This window comes from Capra hircus, unplaced genomic scaffold (genome assembly GCF_001704415.2).
Source record: "Capra hircus breed San Clemente unplaced genomic scaffold, ASM170441v1, whole genome shotgun sequence".
NCBI lineage: Eukaryota > Metazoa > Chordata > Mammalia > Artiodactyla > Bovidae > Capra > Capra hircus.
This window is the reverse complement of record NW_017190169.1, coordinates 95,618-113,664: the sequence shown is the minus strand read 5'-3', so window position 1 is coordinate 113,664 and position 18,047 is coordinate 95,618. Positions and strand designations below refer to the sequence as shown.

The following is an 18,047-nucleotide window of genomic DNA, read 5'->3' as shown; positions in this document are numbered from 1 at the left end:
CGGAGGCGGGCCAGGGAGGAGCAAGGGAGGTGTGGCAGGTGGGAGCAGCCCTCCACCGAGTGCCATGAGAGCCAGAGGCTCCAGGTCCTGCCCGGCCCAAGTGGCTCAGGCCAGGGTGAAGGGCACAGTCAATGTAGGAGGTAAGAGAAAAGGCCCTCCCTGCTCCAGAAGAGCGGGTGGCACCATCCCCAGGACCTCATCCCCGGGCAAGCCGTGCCAGCCTCTGGCAGCGGGTGCTCACAAGTCCGGTCTCCCACTGGGCGAAGGGAGGCAGCCGAGTTGCCAGGGGCAGCCTGCCCACAGCAGGCCCTCCATTCTCCTGGGCTGTAAAGCTGTCAGGAAACCTGGACCACCAGTGCCCAGGGATCTGCCTGTGCTCCCAACTCTGCTGATGGCAGGGGACCAGCTCCCTGGAGCCTCCTGGTCTGGAACAGCCACAGGAGAATCAGGGAAATGAAGGTGCGAGTGAGATTGGCAACCAAATGCTTAGAAGGGGAGGGGGGCCTCCCCCAGTGCGCTTCAGCCTGATGCTGAGCTGAGGGGGCAGGGGACCCCACCGGGTGTGTCTGTCCCTGGGCTTGCAAAGTGGGAGATGGCTATGACACAGCTCAGGCAGATATTGGGTGGCCCTGGAAAGCCCCAACAGCTGCTTCCTGGCCCAACTAGTCAGGCCACCAGCAAGAATTCCCCACGTTGGTTCTGGGTGGCCTGGGGAGGCAGGAGAAGGAAGCACACGCCCCCACCGGCCACACCCCAGATGCAGTGGGTGCCAGCACCCCCAAGGCCAGCCCAGGGTCAGGGGCAAGAAGCAGCGGATCAGGGCCTGGGGGAGGGCCGTGGTCACATTCAGCCAGGAGTGGTGACAAGACACCAAAAGGCTCAACGGGCACTGGAACGTGGGGCAGGCAGGATGGGCAGGGAGGCAGTCAGGCAGAGCCACAGAAGCAAAAAAGCAGGCTGGAGGCAACTTCTTAAAACCTGGGCTTTCTTTTTGCCCCAGCTCACAATGCCCAAACCCGCCCCACCCCACCCTACCTCCACCCCCCACCATCCCCACCTCCACCCCCCACCATCCCCACATTACCCTCCCCTCACAGCCCCCACACCCCCACCCCTCGCCAAAGAGCTGAAGGTGCTGAGCAGCTAGAGGCCGTGTCTACACGGCAAGGGAACTGACTGCTGCTGCCCGGCTCTTCGGGGTGGAGCTCACTGCTCACAGGCTACTGCGGGCCTTTGTGCAGACAGTTGCTGAAGGTCTTATACTGCTGGGTTAGCTCTTCCATTTTGGTTGCTGCCAATGAAAGAGAATGGAAAATAGTAAGGTCAGTCAGTCCAGCTGTCCTTGGGCCCAGGGCACCCCTCGATGGGCTGAGCCAGGAGCCCCCAAGGGGCCAGGGCCTGGTGAGCTCTGATGGAATCCCCTGGGGGCCCCAGGCAGAGTTCCCAGGCTGGGATTCACCAGCTTGACTGGCTCTCTCCACAGAACCCAGGAGTCAGGGAGGTTCATGATTCGAATGCTGTATGGATTTTGATCAGCCCTTCCTTGCTTGTCCGAGTCCATCCTCCAGGAGCTCGCCTCCCCGGCCCGTCCTCTGCCCTCCCATAAGGTTGGCAAGTGGTGTTCGGTTCTGCCCATCCCAAGAGTGCGTGCGAAGCTTGGGCACCACAGGGTGAGCCTTGGGGTGATGGCTGGGTGGCATCTCACAGAGAAGAGACAGGCCTGGCCCCAACGAGCCTTCCCACTCACCATCACCACTCCCTCTGAGGGCGCTCACATTTCTCTTACATATAGATAGGATTCAGGGGTGTCATCTCCCTTTACTAAGTCCTCAGATTCTCCCAATCTCCAGATGCCCCAGTCCTGCTCCTAGGCTCCCCCAGATCTGGGCATATACCTTAGCTCACATGTCGCCCCTCTGTCCCAGGCCCTCAGTGCTACGTGGCCTTCTCTTGACTCAGGGTTAGGCCAAGCTGTGCTGTCTCTGGAAGCCTGGGCCCCCAACACTGCATCCCTGCTACCGTGGATTATGGGAGGCTAGGTCTGGAGTGAGTCCTGGGGCTCCCTCTGGTCTGGACTCAGCCCTCAACTCTGCAACCGCCTCCCTCCTCCTTCCTTCTTTTCTCAGCGTCAGAGATCTCAGCCCATCTCTGCGCTGTTTTTCTTTGCCCTTGTTTATCTCAAGATGTTTTCTACTCAAGATCTGCCTAACTCTCTCCATGGATTGTTTCTGAAGACTTTGACAACCATGCTTAACGCCTAAGAGTGTCTGCTTGCATTTCTCCTTGCTGGTTCTTTCCAGTTTCCTCAGTATGTGTGGACAAGATGCTGAGTATGTTCATTCAAGTTGGCTGGAAAGTTCTCTTCTCTGAATGACCATTGCCTCTGGCGATGGAAAAGGGCTGGAGCAAACACAGACAAAGCAGCAAGTGCAGAAGGAGACAACAGGGCAGGAGAGGCCCACGAGGGCTCTGAAAAGCTGCAAAGGTCCTGGGAATATGGAAGCCCACACGAGTGTCTGGGGCCGTGCGGGTGTCTGGAAGAGACCTGCAAAGTCCCTGAGCCCGTGACTCTACTTGACCTTAAGGCAAGACCAACAGAGGTGCGGAGGAAGGAAACGTCGTCAGCCATCTGGCTGAGTGTGGAGGAAAACCATGAAGTACCCCCAAGTAGCTCATACAACTCCAAATGGGAGAAACGCAAAAGTGACCCCACACCAAGACTATCAAAAGAGCCAAAGGGCAAGACAGATCTGAGAACAGAAGACGGAAGAGACTACGCCAAGGCCTCCATTATATGTCAATGAACATGAGCAATCACAGACCCTCACTTGGGAGGTGCAGGCACCGGGAGAGAATCCTCACCAAGCCAGGCCAGCACTCAGCTGCAGGCAGGGAAGTGGCTGATGGAGTCGCTAGTGTGCAAGGCATGTTCCATCTCTTAGCCTGGTCTGTGGTCACACAACTATCTGCTTTAAAGTCAGTAGCAATGGACTGAAGGGGGCTTGCCACAGCCCAGGGGACAGAGGCAACTTTTCACTTGTCTAACCCTGAGTTAAGACTCCTCCCTAAAGCTGCTTTTTTCTTATAACAAAAGACAACAACAACGAAAAACCTTCTCTGAGTGTATTTTCCATAAGAAGAAGAAACTTACCCAGAAACAAAGTTTAAAATTAAATGCAGACACAATTTTCACCTTACCCAATAGCAGGAAGGTGAGAAGCAGCAAAGGTGGCCCCACAAATGGGAGGAGCTGGCCTCATTGCCACGATGGCAGAACCTCACGTGGAACCTCAACTGTTGAAACGAGTTCACTGTGACCTTTCTTAAAGGTTGACAATCAGAGGGCAATTCCCTGAGTGATACATGCTCACTGCAGAATATGTGAAGGCTGCAGAACAGGATAAAGAAACAGGAAACAAAGTAAACGATCACAACAAACTGTAAAATTCTTCAAGAGACGAGAATACTAGACCACCATACCTGCCTCCTGAGAAATCTGCATGCAGGTCAAGAAGCAACAGTTAGAACCCAACATGGAACAACAGACTGGTTCCAAATAGGGAAAGGAGTACGTCAAGATTGTATATTGTCACCCTGCTTATTTAACTATATATGCAGAGTACATCATGCAAAATGCAGGGCTGGATGAAGCACAAGCTAGAATCAAGATTGCCGGGAGAAATACCAATAACCTCAGATATGCAGATGATACCACCTTTATGGCAGAAAGTGAAGAAGAACTAAAGAGCCTCTTGATGAAAGTAAAAGAGGAGAGTGAAAAAGTTGGCTTAGAGCTCAACATTCAAAAAACTAAGATCATGGCATCTGGTCCCATCACTTCATGGCAAATAGATGGGGAAACAATGGAAACTTGACACAATTTACTTTCTTGACAAGTTTATACTTGGGCTCCAAAATCACTGCAGATGGTGACTGCAGCCATGAAATTAAATATGCTTGCTCCTTGGAAGAAAACCTATGACCAACCTAGACAGCATATTAAAAAGCAGAGACATTACTTTGCCAACAAAGGTCTGTCTAGTCAAAGCTATGGTTTTTCCAGTAGTCACATATGGATGTGAGAGTTGGACTATAGAGAAAGCTGAGCGCCAAAGAATTGATGGTTTTGAACCATGATGTTGAAGAAGACTCTTGAGAGTCCCTTGGACTGCAAGGAGATCCAACCAGTCCATCCTAAAGGAAATACTCATTGGAATGACTGACGCTGAAGCTCCCATACTTTTGCTACCTGGTGCAAAGAGCCAACTCATTAGAAAAGACCCAACTCATTAGAAAAGACCCTGATCCTGGGAAAGATTGAAGGCAGGAGGAGAAGGGGGTTACAGACGATCAGATGCTTGGATGGCATCATCGACTCAATGGATAAGAGTTTGAGCAAGCTCTGGGAGATGGTGAAGACAGAAACCTAGCATGCTGCAGTCCATGGAGTTGACTCAACTTAGCGACTGAATAACAAACCAATCTGAATCCACCTCTGACTCACAGAGAGAAAATCAACATCCATGTGGTAACTCAACTCCCACAATGGATTCCTCTGCACTTTTTCCCTTTAGAGAAGTAAGATCATACTGTATATTTCATTTTCAACCTGCATTTTCCTTTTAATACTATACAGTATGCATTTCCTCATGTCACTGTAACCAAGTTTTGAAACAACAAATACTGTCCCACAATATACATATAACCAGTATGTACCCAAAGCATTATCCAAGAACAAAACCTTGAATTATTCCCATCTGTCAGTATTGTAAATGCTGGAACAGTATAACAATAAATAATCGAAAGTGACCTACAGGCTCAGTAGTAGAAAATGTTGAGCAAATTTTAGCTCTGAAAGGAAGTGTCTGACCATTGGAAATATGACTTTGAGAACCTGGGTCAATGCTTAAAATGAGGTCCAAGGGAAAGAATATAATAGCGTAGCATGATGTGATTAGATTCAACTTATACAAAGAAATAAAAATGATGAGAGCTGTACACCCATGGCTGATTCATGTCAATGTATGGCAAAAACCACTACAATACTGTAAAGTAATTAGCCTCCAATTAAAATAAATTAATTAATTTTTTAAAAATGATGAGAGGAAACAGAACAGAGGGAAACAGACCAAAACATGAACAGACTGCCTCTGGCCACTGCGTTATGCAGTGCTTTCAGTTTCCTTCTGCACAGCTTTAGAGAATCCCCATTTTCTACCATTCATGGTTTTCTTTTCTGTCAAAAGGCATTTTTTAAGGGAAAGAAAACCTTAAGCGTCATAAAAAGAAGAGAAGAGGGATGGACCAGTCCCAAATGCAGGCCGAGGTGCCCTAAGATGGCCCTGACCACCAATTGGGTGGCCACAGACACAGCAAGGGGTGACCACATACCTAGACTCATGACAGAGCTGTTGTTGCCCCAGCATATCTGCTCGTCATGCTGCTGGTTCGCCATCTGCATGGCTTTCACCGAGGTGCTAGTGACTTCCACGGCTGCCTTCAACAGCTTCAACAGAGGAACAGAGGGTGGGGACGTGTAGGCTTGGAATGCCAGCGGTCTGACCCACAGGAGGCGTCTCCTGCTCCCCGCCCTGGTGGACACTGAACACCTGCCTCCAGCTGCAAGGACAGTCACCCACCAGAGCTCCCCAGTGTAACTCCCTTCCTCCTGGCCCTGCAGGGACACCACACTATCTTGGATCCCACCCCACACTGAGGCCACACAAAGCCAGGGTAGAGGTGACAGATGGACAGTGCAAAAGTCAATGTCCCAAAGTCAAAGGGCCTTTCTGATGGGCAAGGACTGTGCCCTAACTCAGCCTGCTATAGAATAGCAAAGAACAAGCTGGTCAGAGGTTCGGAAGTCTGGGAGCTTTCTTGTGAGAACGCCAAGGCCAGCACCATGAGAGCCCTGAGTCGGCAGAGTGTCATGTGTGGCAAGTGTGCACATAATCATAACCAAAGCTAGCAGTCTGGGCTCCGGAGAGCGGAGTCAATGCTGAGGCCATCAGCTCAGCCGTGTGAGGCTGCCTTTTCTTGCCTGTCCGAACTGGGGTCAAGGGCCAAGACGGTCAAGCATCCGTCTGTCTGTCTGGCACCGCTCTGGGCCACGCAAGGAAAAACAAACCGTGAAATGCTTGAGCCTTTTGTGGCAGATAGGCTGAGGCCAACACCGGACAGAAGCTGTAGGCTGGGATGAGAGTCTCCCACGATCAGCTGGGGCCCAGTGCAAACAACACACACACCTCTTCTGTGCCTGCGGTTTGTGGCTTGGTGGGCACCCTCCTGAAGGGCAGGGGGACCCACAGTGGGACATCCCCAGCACCCCTCCTCCCCTCTATAGCCCCAACCTGCCTTTAAGTTTCAGCCTTAAGCCTGGAGCCCGGAGATCAGCCAGTCCCCACCCTCAGGTGCCTCGCTGGGGGTACAGTAGCCCCTGGGAGGGGCCAGGGGAAGGGCGATGCTTACTTGGCTGCACGATGTCAGGGTCTGATACACGGCCTGGACGATGGGGCCGCATGGGTGGAGGTAGGGGCCTGGGCGCTGGCAGTACTCGCCCAGCTCGCCATCATAGACTTGCAGGAAAGCAATGACGAGCTGATGAAAGTCAGAGATGACCAGGCGCAGCTTCTGGTCCAGGGTGCTGGCACGGGCACTGCCCAGAGCGGCTCCTTGCTGTGCAAAGCACTGCAAAGTCAGGGGTGGAGGCTGTCCCGCCTGCCATGGGGCACCAGGCAGGGCCCTAAGCCCCCTTGGAGAAGTGGGGTCTGCTGGCCCACTCCATGCTTCCACAAACCGGGAGATGAATGGAAGACCGGAGGCCTGCAGGGACCTCAACGTCCTCCTGAGGACCTTAGTGGCAATGAGGAAAGGTCCAGGGCTGCAGGGAAGGTAGCAGGAGAAAGCCCAGGAAAAGCCCAGAGTGCCAGGCCTGGCATAGGGCTCCTCCCCAAAGCCAGTCCTTTCCACTCCTGGAAAAGCCTCCCCTCTCCAGCCATCACATTCGAGAAGCTGGGCCGTTTGGCATGTGTGCCACCTCACTCAGGGCTCCTGACACGGTCGTCGGAGAGACAGGGCTGTCTGAGGCTTTGGGACATGGGCGGGGGCCCCATGCAGCACCCCCACAGCCAGCGCCTCACCTCCCACCCGGAGTGCCTGAAGCTTTGAGGCACTCTCCTGCAGCTGCCGGGCCAGTTCTGCCATCTTCTTCTCCTCCGACTTGACCAAGGGGCTGGCCCTGCAGGGAGACAAGGGGTCACTTCTGCCTGGTGCCATCATGGGCATCGGGGCACCTGTGGACCATGCACAGGAGGCTCCGTCCCAGCCAACAGGCAACCTACCCCTGCCTGTCATCGCTCTGCTTGTCAAGAAGGGGCTGCACGTCCACAGGCCATGGTTCACACTTGGGTCTCAGGAGCATCTGCAGGCAAGAGCTGGAGAAGAGCTCCCCCAGCAACCCCTCGGTCTTCTCCCTGGTGTCCTCGAAGCGCTCCTCTGCACTGCAAAGGCAGCCCCAGGGCCACGCTGTCAATGCCAGAGACCAGCCAAGACTAGCTAAGGGGCCAGGAGAAGGCATCTCCTCCAGTCTCTGAGAGCCTGCCCACCTGCAGGGACAGCCCAGGTATCCATCCTCGGTGGGGTGAGCCTGCATTCCCCTGGGATGGAGCATGGGGGGTTCCTCCTGGGAAGATGTGCCCAGGGGGCTTGGAGGAGCAAGGGCGCCTGGCGGCCAATTCGGGCAGGGCCTGTGCCAACCTTTACCTGGGGCAGCTGGAGCCGGCCGACACTCAGGCTGCGGACCACATCCAGCAGCTGGTCCATGAAGTGCAGCTGCTTCTGGGCACAGGCCCGGCCCTGGGCAGGGAAGGGCACATGTACTCACTAGCCCAATGTGCCAGGGGCCCCCTGCTGCCCCAACGGGCCAGCAGCCCCCCAGGCTTCCACGTGGCAGGCTTGTGGACAGGCTCAGGGCCCCTGGCACAACAAGACAGGCGGTGGATGTGGCCACGTCGCATCTGCTAATTTGTGGCCAACGGGGACTCATTCCCCCATAGGTGACAAGCAGCCAAGCCTTACAGCCAGAGTCCCTGAGCAGCAGCTGAGTCAGCCCCCCACCCCAAAAGCAGCTGGGATGCCCGGCCAGGAGCAGTCCAATTTAGAGCTCAACTCCTTCCAAAAAGGGGGAGAGGCCCGAGACCAAGCCCCATGATGCAAATTTAATCTGGGAGAGCCTGTGTGAATACAGGCTGTAAACACAGCCTGCTCCAAGAGCCCTGTGAGCAGCAGCTTTTAGGGTGGGCTGAGAAGGGGAGGGCCGAGGGGGCCCAGGCAGCCCCGGGGAGGCAGCAGACTGGGGGACAGGGTCACAGTCTGCTCTTTTGTTTGCAGCTCAGTTCCTGTCCACAAGCATCATGGTTGCAGATGCCTAGCACTCCCTGCGAGCCTGGCTCCCACCTACGCAGCCACAGGGACAGGGCCGGTGCCTCTGCAAGCTCCTGGCATCTCCACCTCCATGCCCCCCTGGCCTGCCACTGGGGCATCACTACCTCGTGTTGCCTCCTTCTCCCAACCAGCCCCAAACAACACTGAACCAGAATGATACACCCAAAGGGCACCCTGCGAGAAGGAGATGAGGTGTGGGACACTGTCTAGATGGAGGAAAGCCTGGGCAGAAACATGAGACCAAGTGTCACTCAAGATCTCACAAAGCCTTGACCGGTGGCCCAGGCTGCACGCCAGCCCCTCCACAGCAGACGGGCTCCAGGAGCTCCACCAGCCCAGGAAAGGGTAAGCTGCCCCTCACAGCCTATACGCTGAAAGCTACAAAACGTCTCCAAGAGAAACTGAAGAAAACCGAACTACATGGAACAACAGCCCATGTCCAACGATAGAAAGACTTATTAGGGGTGATGGTAATACTCGCCAAAGTGATCTACAGATTCAACACAATCTCCATTAAAAGCTCAGTTTTGCACAAACTGACAAACTGATTCTAAAATTCATATGGAAATCCAAGGTACCCCTCAAAATCAAAACAATCTGAAAAAGAGCAAAGTTGGAGGACTGTCATGTTCACAATTTACTGCAAAGCTATAGTCATCAAGGCTTTCTGGTACTGGCATAAGGACAGGCATACAGATCAGTGGAATAGAATGGAGAATCCAGAAATAAAGCCTCACTTTTACATTCATCGATTTTCAACAAAGATGCCCAAACAGTCCAATGAGGAAAGAATGGTCTTTTCAATAAAGAATGGTATTTTCAATAAGTGGTTGATTAACTGGAAAAACTGGACAGCCACATACAAAAGAAGGAAGCTGGATATACACGTTACACCCATACATAAAACTAACTCAAAATGGGTCAAAGATCTAAATATAAGAGCTAAAAATACAAAACTCTTTCTCAACAAAGCTCAAAACTTTTGAACTCCAAAGGACACATCTAGAAAGTGAAAAGACAATCCACAGAATGGGAGAACATATTTATAAATCAAATATCTGATGTGACTTGTATCCAGAATATATAAAGAATTCTTACATCTCAAAAATAAAAAGACAACCCAATTAAAAAGTGGGCAAAAGAACTGAAATAGAGACATTACTCCAAAGAAGACACACAAATGACTAATAGGCACATGAAAAGATGTTCAACACCATTAGTCATCAGGGAAATGCAAATCAAAACCACAGTGAGCTCTTCACACCCACCAGGATGGCTTGTATCAAAAAGATGAAAAATAACAAGTGTTGGTGATGATGTGAGAAACTGGAACCCTCACACAATGCTGGTGAGAATGTGAAATGGTACAGCCACTTTGGAAAACACTTTGGGGTTCCCTGAAAAGTTTAACATATTCAAAGAATTCTGAAAGTTAGGTAATTCCACTCCTAGCTATTCATATATACTGAAGAGAACTGGAAACATGTCTTCTGTCAAAAATGTATAAGGCACAGTAGGAGCATTGTTATTTTTAAGAGCCAAAACATGGAAATAATTATTTCAAGTATGCTTCTTAAATTTTAAGAGGAGGTGGCAGGGTTTCAGAGTAGGTTTAAGGGTGGCTGCCTTTGTATGGAAAGGCAACACATGGAGGAAAGTACATGGGCTCAGAAGCCAGAATGTTGGGTTCAAGAGGCCAGGCTCTGTTACAGAGTAACCTTGAGAGAGCTGCTTGTCACCTTCCCAGGGAGATGGCATATGACAAGGACCTGCTGTCTGGGAGAGGAAGGGCATGACAGTTACTGGCATGTAAGCCAGAAAGCCTCCTCGACCTCCTCAACCAGCCCCTCACCTTGTCCTAGGAATGGCAGGGGTCCACCCAAAGGAATCCTATGGGTTCCTGCCCCAGGGGCTAAGGATGCTGGCTCCTAGGGAAGGAGCCTTCCCAGAATCACCCCAGCATCATGGAGGGCCCCTGCCCACAGGGACGGGGGGCTCTCTCTTACCTTCAGGAGCTCCTGGTCATCCAGCCCACACAACATCAGTTCATGGCCCAGTTTCACCATCTCTGCTGGAACACAAGGGTCCAGTTACCACAGACAGCCACCCAAAGAGGGGGAGGCCAGGCACCCTAGCCAAGTGCTTCCCTGCTAAAGGAGGTCAACAAGGAGGCAGGTGGCGGACACCCTGGGGTGCCAGCATGGCCTCCTGCTATGTGCCCTACACCTGGTCACTGCCGTTCTCTGGGGGCTAGGTTCCTCACCTACGATGAGAGGTTGCATTCAGTGCTCTTCCATACAGGGAATGATGGCTTCCAGCAGAAGCCCGCCAGCTGCCTGAGGAGCCCACAGAGGCCAGGGCACCTTCCAAAGATGCCGCATACCACCCTTTCAGACACCTCAGCAAGCCACAGCACAAGGAACCATCTCACACTTGTCAGTTTCATACAGACCCTTCACGCCATCAGACCCCTTCCTCTTGCAGGCAACCCTAGCAGGTGGCTACTCTTCCATTTCACAGATTAGGAAACTGAGGCCCTGTGGGGTGTAAGGAATCCTCGGCCATGTCTTCCAGGGAACCCTGGGCATTTTCTGAGGAACCAGCTGGTAGGCTACGACTTGGAGCCACAAAGCCGAGGGCCAGTGCGAGCTCTACATCCCACCCAGCCCTGCAGCCCCTGACCCCAAATCCCTGCAAATGCCTACATCTGAGTCTCATCAAGTCCAGCAAATGGTCCCTTCACTAGAAATCCAGGATCTGGGCAGCATTCTCCTCTTCCAGCATCCCACATCCATCTCAGCACAGCAGGCCAGGGACCCTCCCTGTTAAGCCCACAGTAAGGATTACACGGCCCTTCTTGGAATACAGGCCCACGTCCTTCTGCAGTCCACCAGCCCTGGCCTGGTCTGGCGCTGTCGCCCCTCGGACCTCGCCCCAGCCCTGGCCCTTTGCTCTGCCCTCTACCGCAGCCACCCTGGCCTCCTGGCTGTTCCTACCTCCTGCCTGGGTGCTTGTTCTTCTCTCACCCCAAACACTATTCTTCCTGAGATCTGCCTGCCTCACTTCCTTCCTTCCCATGTGACTCTTGTTATTTAAAAGGGGAGACCTTCCCCAGCCATCTTATGTCAATAGTGCCACCCTTCTCCCAGCCCACCGGAGCACCACCCTGCCTTCACCTATCTTTGTTTATGGTGCTTCTCAGCATTTGATACCCTGAGAAACGTCACCACCTACTGTGCTATCACCTGTCTCCTAGCTAGCAAGTAAGCTCCTCAAGAGCAGTGCTGGGTGCAGAGCGGGTGCTCCTTAAATGTGAACGGGTGACTTCTAATCCCTCTTCCGCGTGTCACAGTTTCTCCCAATTACACTCTTCCTCAAGCACTCACTCAAGCACCTGCTCTGCCACCCAGGCCCCACCCCCACAGGGTGGGCCAGGCTGAGCTGCTCACCCACATGTTACCGAAGAGGAAACTGAGGCTAGGAATGGTAACACCATGGTAGGTACCTGTGCATGCATGTTCAAGGATTCACTTGTGATCCGCGGACCAGGCTGGCCCAGCCTCCATGGGCTCCAAGACACAACCTGTGTCAGCCTCGGGACAGGCCCCAGATAACTAATGTGGCAGGGCCAGCAGGGGCACGGATCAGGAATCTGGGGTCCGGCTCACCCACCCTGGGCCAGGGGTGAGGCAAACACAGACTCACAGAAGGATGGACCTTCAGAAACACTGCTGTGTGGGTGAAGAGCAAGCCAGCGCCTTCAGGACTGCAATTTGCTCCCCTTTCCCTAGTGCTCGTTGCTGGCTTAAGGGCAGTTTCTGCCAAAAATGGATTGAAAAGAAGCAGTTCCGAGATAAGCCCCCATAGAGACCTGCCCAGGAATGCCTCATGTCATAGGCACGCACACACACCCAAGCACAACGCAGCCTGATCACTGGTGGCATCAGCAAGAATGGTTGTCTCTGCCCCTCAGCACCCTAGTGGATGGGCTGGCGGGGTCTCCTTCACAGACACAAGGGAGGGCAGATCCCAGAAGGCTCTGGGGACAACCACTGAAAACACCAGTCCACTGTGCAATCTACCAATCTGCTAAGGAGGCCATGCACCAGGTTAGAATGGCCAGAATCCACCATTCAACACAAAATTCCTGTAACGGAGGAGACCCACCTTGGATCTTCACTTCGGCTGACACCCCCTTCAGCGAGCTGAACCTGTCGAGCCAGGAGGGACAGACCCTGCAAGCAAAGAGCAAAAGGCCTGAGTGGGCTGCAGGAGGCCCTCACACCTCTCCTTACAGATGCTCTCAAAAGGGAATCTTCATATCCAGGTGCTAAATGGCACTGGAAAACTCACCTGAAAATGGATAATCTTATGTGATTTCAACTCCATAAATTATCAGCGAAACACAAAACCAAACTATTTCTGAAAGTTCACCTTGGAAACGTGAATTTGAGTACTGACATTAAAATTTTCACAATAAAAACATGAAAGGACTGCCCAAGAGGAAAGAAAACTGAATTCCTCAGAGCTCTGACACCTTTCCAAGAGGAACCCAGGGGCTGGCTTTGCTTGCAATCTCGGTGCAGGTCTGTTTGGAGAATATGCAAAAAGGACCTCCCTGGTCTGGCATCCTTGCAGGCCGGGCCTGGGCCCCTCTCCTTGCATGTGGCTGACTGCCCTTCTCCACCTGCAGGGCTTTCTTCCCACCCAAGCCAAGCACACCGAGTTGGCTCCAGCTGATCCGGCGAAGCCCACCACTGGCTGACATTTGCCGCCCCAGGGAAGCCGCGGGAAGGCTGGACCCTCCTGCAGCCACGATGGCATTCCTCCATCACTGCAAGTCCTGGACACAGTCCTTCCGCTGGGCTCTCACCTCCCAGACTTTGGGCTCACCAAGGCCAGGAGCCAACTTTCTGCTGGGTACTTCTTGGCCCTAACAAACACAGCAGCCAGCACTGAAGAGGTGGCTGGTAAGCATTACGAATGAATGACCACAGCCTCTTGTCACAGACTAATCCATGAGTAAAGGTCCATGCCTATCTCTTTCAACAGAGGGGCGTTTTCTGTTCTTAAACTAACATAAGTCAACAGGCAATGACGCTACCCAAGGTCACAGCTCTGAGCCATTTGAGGGCTCCTAGCATGGTGGGCTGTGGGATCACAGTCCCAGCCTCCCAGGCGGGGAAACAGCCATTCCACTTGTCCCCTTGGCCTGGTGGAGCCCCAGCCTTGACAATACCACACAGATAACAGGAGAGTGGCCACTGGTAAGCATCTTGCCTTAAGATGGCAAGGTGAAGGGTGGGATAATTTGAGAGAATACCACTGAAACATGTCTATTACTATATGTGAAATAGATCACCAGTCCAAGTTCAATGCATGAGACAGGGCACTCAAAGCTGGTGTACTGCAATGACCCTGAGGAATGGGATGGGGAGGGAGGTGGGAGGAGGGGTTCAGGATGGGGGTTCAGGATGTACACCCGTGGCTGATTCATGTCAATGTATGGCAAAAACCACTTCAACATTGTAAAGCAATTAACCTCCAATTAAAATAAGTAATTTTTAAAAAGAAGATACCAAGCTGATGGGCAGAACTTTCCAGACACAGACCACATGCAATACAACGGCAGGCGTCACAAGTGACACACAGCCCAAGTCTCCCACTGGGTCCTCTCCATGAGGGGGCACAGTCTGAGCATGGCAACCCCAGCCCCAAGGTCCAGGCATGGCGTAGCAGTCAGGCCATGTGAAGGGCGCTCCAGCTGCTGGCCAGGGAGCCGCCTAGTTCTAGCAGGGTCGGGGCCCAGGCCTCACCCTGGGGACCTGCTGACTTTCTCATCATCATGGTGGGAAAGGACGGTGCAGGTGTTCAGTGGAAAAGGCTCACGGTTCTTTCCCTGCGGCCATACCTGTCCCAACTAGGCTGGGGGGGCCCTGGGAGCTAGTGGGGCCACCCTGACACCCCACCCCCCACCACAGGACTGCAGCGAAGAGGGAGCGGGACAACAGCCTCAGCTGTGCCACCTGTCTTAAATTACTCATTAAGGCACCCATTCTTTCTGTCAAAAAGGGCTGGGCCAGAAGAGGGAAGTGCCACCATGTGTAAAGCTGGGAGGCTGGCCCTGGGCCTGGTTGCCAGGCAACATTCCCACTCACAAAGCGCCAGAGAGCAGGGAGCCCTCACTGATCCATTAGGCTGGACCACAGCAAACCACTTCAACACACTCAAGAATAAATTCCCAAAAGCCTAGGTGACCTCACTCGGAAAGGACTTTCATTAACATTGCTTTTCCTGAAGCAGCAGGGAACAGGGCAGAAGCTAACGGTGCTCAAGGCCTCGAAAGCAAATAAAGCTCCTCAGGCACCAAGGAAACCCACAAGAGTTGAACTCAGTGATCCAGGGACCCTGTGGCTCTGCCTTGCCCATGCTGAGGGCCAGCTTGGCATACGAGCCACCAAGACCACCATGCCCAACCCCACCCCCAGTCAATGCTGCATGCAGTTCCCAGGTTCTACCCAGAGGAAGGTGAACAGGTGGACCTAAACGAGGCTGAAATGGTGAAGCCGTGTGCAAACAAGCCAAGACGAAATTGGGAGAAACTGGACTCTGAAATACTCTTTGGCCATCAAGAGGCCTACAGCACTTCTGCCAGCTTGGGATCATAAAAATCAATTGGACATTCTTTGGTTGCTTCTTAAAAGGATTGTTTCTTGTATTTAAAAAAGCACTAAAAGCATCTGAGGGCCTCAGCCAGACTCTCATCCATCACCTCTCTGGCCAGCTGAGGGACCTGGTCCCCATGCAACTTTGGGCTCCCTCCCACAAGAGCCTCTCTAAGGCCTGACTTTGGCCCCCTTCCTGTGTTCAAGATCTCCAAACTAGCCCAGGCCATCCTCAGTTCTATCCCAGGTTCCTGGACCAGGCACTAGTCCTTCCAGGACCAACAGTGCTTGTCACATGAGCCACTGCCATTCCAAGCCAGGCTCCAGTCTTTTACCTGCCTCTAGCCTCTCCCCTCCAAACCCATCTGCCACAGAACTCCCAAGTCACCCTGCCAAAAATGCCAATTTCACATGTCACTCCCCTGGTCCCAGATTCTTTCTGCCATTCAAGCCACTGCTGCCTGGTTCTCTCTCCCACACCTTGACTCCTCACTCCTATGGAAACCAGTGTCCACCATGACCTGTTCCCAGATCAAACGCGACCTCCTCCATGCCAACATTCCAGTACTCAGACAACAGAGGTGTGCCCAACACTGGGACTGGTGCCTGAGCCTTCTGCACCCCCAGTTCCTTTGAGACCCCCATCAGTGTCTGAGGAATGGTACCCCAGGTGAGCATGTGTCTGTGTGCCCGCTTGTCATCTCAGACCCTAGAGCACATCTCAAGTATGTGCAACACCATACTGTGACCTGAGGCTAGTGGCTGGACACATGGTGCAGCTGTGTGTGTGTTTGTGTGTGCCTGGCACCGTGCAAGGGAAGCCAAGTCTGCCGAGGTCCCTGTGTGGCACACATACAGGATCCTATACAGCCTTCAAAGACCTGGCTCACACATCCTGTCTCCTTTTAAAGAAAATCTCCAGGTCCCAGGGCAAAACGTGTCCATCTTTACCCTGGATACTCATAGCCTCTTGAGCACACCCCTGCCAGAGCCCTCAGCCTGTTGGCTTTGTCTTGGCCTGCTGTCCTGTCTGGCTCTCCAGCGTACTGGGAGCTGCTGGTGGAAAGGCACTGGGATTGGTGCCTCAGCCTTCTGCACCCCCAGTTCCTTGTGGACAACCATCAGTGTCTGAGGAATGGTACCATGACCCAAAGGACTGGGAAATGGCGTCTTGGCCCTGGCTTGCCACTCCTCAGTAGTAAGACCCCAGCTGGTTCTTGACTCCACTCTGAACATTAGCTTCTCAGTCTGAAAATGAAAGGTCTGAAGTACATCATTTCCCAGATCCCTGCCAGCTCTGAAAGTAGTAGTTACAGCCAGAAAAATGCTCAGAAGCCAAGCTCAGCTACAGCACGCCTGTGAAGAGACAAGCTGAAGTGCTCTCCAGGGCACTTTCTTCCCAGATCCGAGCACGGCTTCACTTCTTATCTAAGCAGGTGACTGAAGACGGTGGGCACCTTCTCATATAAAGAAGAAACCCCATCTTCCCCTGTGGGTTGAGTGGTCTCTGTGTACTCCAAGAGTGGGGGAGGAAGAAAGCAGGTTGTTACCGTGTGCACATCCACTCCAAGATTTCCAAGCGGTACTTCGAGGGGCTACACAGCAGTTCCTGAATGGTCTTTGGTTCTGTGATATAAAGACCGTCAAGAAAGGGGCAGTTGAGGTCCTAAACAAGGAAAGGGAAAGCCAGGAAATTTTAGAAAGGCAACATCAGGGAAAGGTTGAAACGCAGAGCAGTAATCACGCTCTCAGTGCACCTCCATTCACACACGTTCCCAGCCGCCAAGCAGCCACCAGGCAGGTGACACAGACTCCCGGCCATGGACCACGGGTAGCGGTCTTGATCACGCCCCAGAGTTCAGTCCCCGTCATCTGCAGCTTCAGGTGCCCACCACTTCGCGTCCTTTTCCGAGGCCCCCTCGAGGCAGAAGCGGTAGTTTGACTTGGTAGCAACTAGGGGTTATGGCGAGATTCCGACATCTGCCGTGGAGCAAAGGGAACCAGGAGAGGGCCCATGGGGCCGATCACGGACGCGGGGGAGGCGGCGGACGGTGGGGGAGGGAGCGGGCGAGGGGAGAGGTGTCGCGGAGGGGAAAGGAGAGAGGATGAGGGGAGAGCGGGTCACAGCCCCGGGGCCGCCGCCTGACCTCGCGGGGAGGGTGTCTTCACCACCGCTGTCACCGGCATTTACTTCAGAAAACTCAAAGCCGGAGGCATGCACTCCGCCCATCTGTCTCCCCCAGACCTGCGACCTCCTCCTAGAAGCCAGGTTTTGTAGCCCCATACCCCCACCGCCCGCCCCTGCACTCCTGCCGCACGCCAAGCCTTCAAGCATCCGCAGGACTAAAGTTCAGGCGCCTGAACTCCTAGGCACCGGCCACGGAGACAGCAAAGTGAAAGCCAGGGGCCGCCCAGGGAGCGGAGACGGACGGCCTACGAGCCTCCCCCCGGCAGAGGCGCCACCGACTGCTGCAGCCCCGCCGCCCAGACCCCGCCGCCCAGACCCCGCCGCCCCGGGGCAGCTCCCGGGGCCTCGCAGCACCTTCAGCTTCGCGAAGACCTCTAGGGCCGCCTGGAACGAGCTGTCGTCACTCTCATCCTCGTAGCCGCCGCCGCCAGCGCAGCCACAGCCAAGACCCAACTCGGCCATGTTTCCCGCTCGAGACCGCGCCCTGCCCACGCCCCCGGCTGACTGGCCGGCCCAGCTACCAATCAATCACGAGTCTAATGTCCCTCCCGCCTACCCGCCTGCGCAGTAGCCGGAGCATTGCGCAGAAACGCATCCCGCCCCCCCCTCTCCACCGTGCCTTCCCATTGGGCAGCGTCTGCGCCCAGGAGGCTGACCTCGAGGAAAGTGGGAGGAGCCGGGGCTAGCGCTCGGTCCCAGGCTCTCGCGCTAGGCTCCAGCCAGCCGGCCCGGAGCGGAGGACGCGGCAGGAA

At 53.9% G+C, this 18,047-nt stretch overlaps 1 protein-coding gene across 1 annotated transcript; it reads right to left on the bottom strand.

The window, feature by feature from the left end:
- Positions 1 to 1,077: 1,077 nt before the first annotated feature.
- On the bottom strand, positions 1,078 to 17,784 carry HAUS7 (HAUS augmin like complex subunit 7). Its single transcript, XM_018045200.1, has 10 exons — positions 17,650 to 17,784; positions 16,658 to 16,773; positions 12,610 to 12,677; positions 10,449 to 10,510; positions 7,756 to 7,854; positions 7,341 to 7,492; positions 7,143 to 7,237; positions 6,469 to 6,689; positions 5,392 to 5,506; positions 1,078 to 1,291 (listed from the first exon to the last, which is right to left on the bottom strand). The coding sequence occupies exons 1-10, from the start codon at positions 17,755 to 17,757 to the stop codon at positions 1,221 to 1,223; spliced, it is 1,107 nt and encodes a 368-aa protein (XP_017900689.1). The 5' UTR covers positions 17,758 to 17,784; the 3' UTR covers positions 1,078 to 1,220.
- Between the last annotated feature and the right edge of the window lie 263 nt (positions 17,785 to 18,047).

What these genes read in the sequence shown, in the direction of transcription:
- HAUS7 (XM_018045200.1), bottom strand. Translation starts at nt 17,757, where the DNA reads ATGGCCGAGTTGGGTCTTGGCTGTGGCTGCGCTGGCGGCGGCGGCTAC. An exon ending in CAGAGCGATGACAGGCAGGG is followed by an intron (nt 7,238 to 7,340) that starts GTAGGTTGCCTG and finishes GTCTCCCTGCAG; the next exon opens with GGCCAGCCCCTTGGTCAAGT. An exon ending in CAGCTCTGTCATGAGTCTAG is followed by an intron (nt 1,292 to 5,391) that starts GTATGTGGTCAC and finishes TTTCATTGGCAG; the next exon opens with CAACCAAAATGGAAGAGCTA.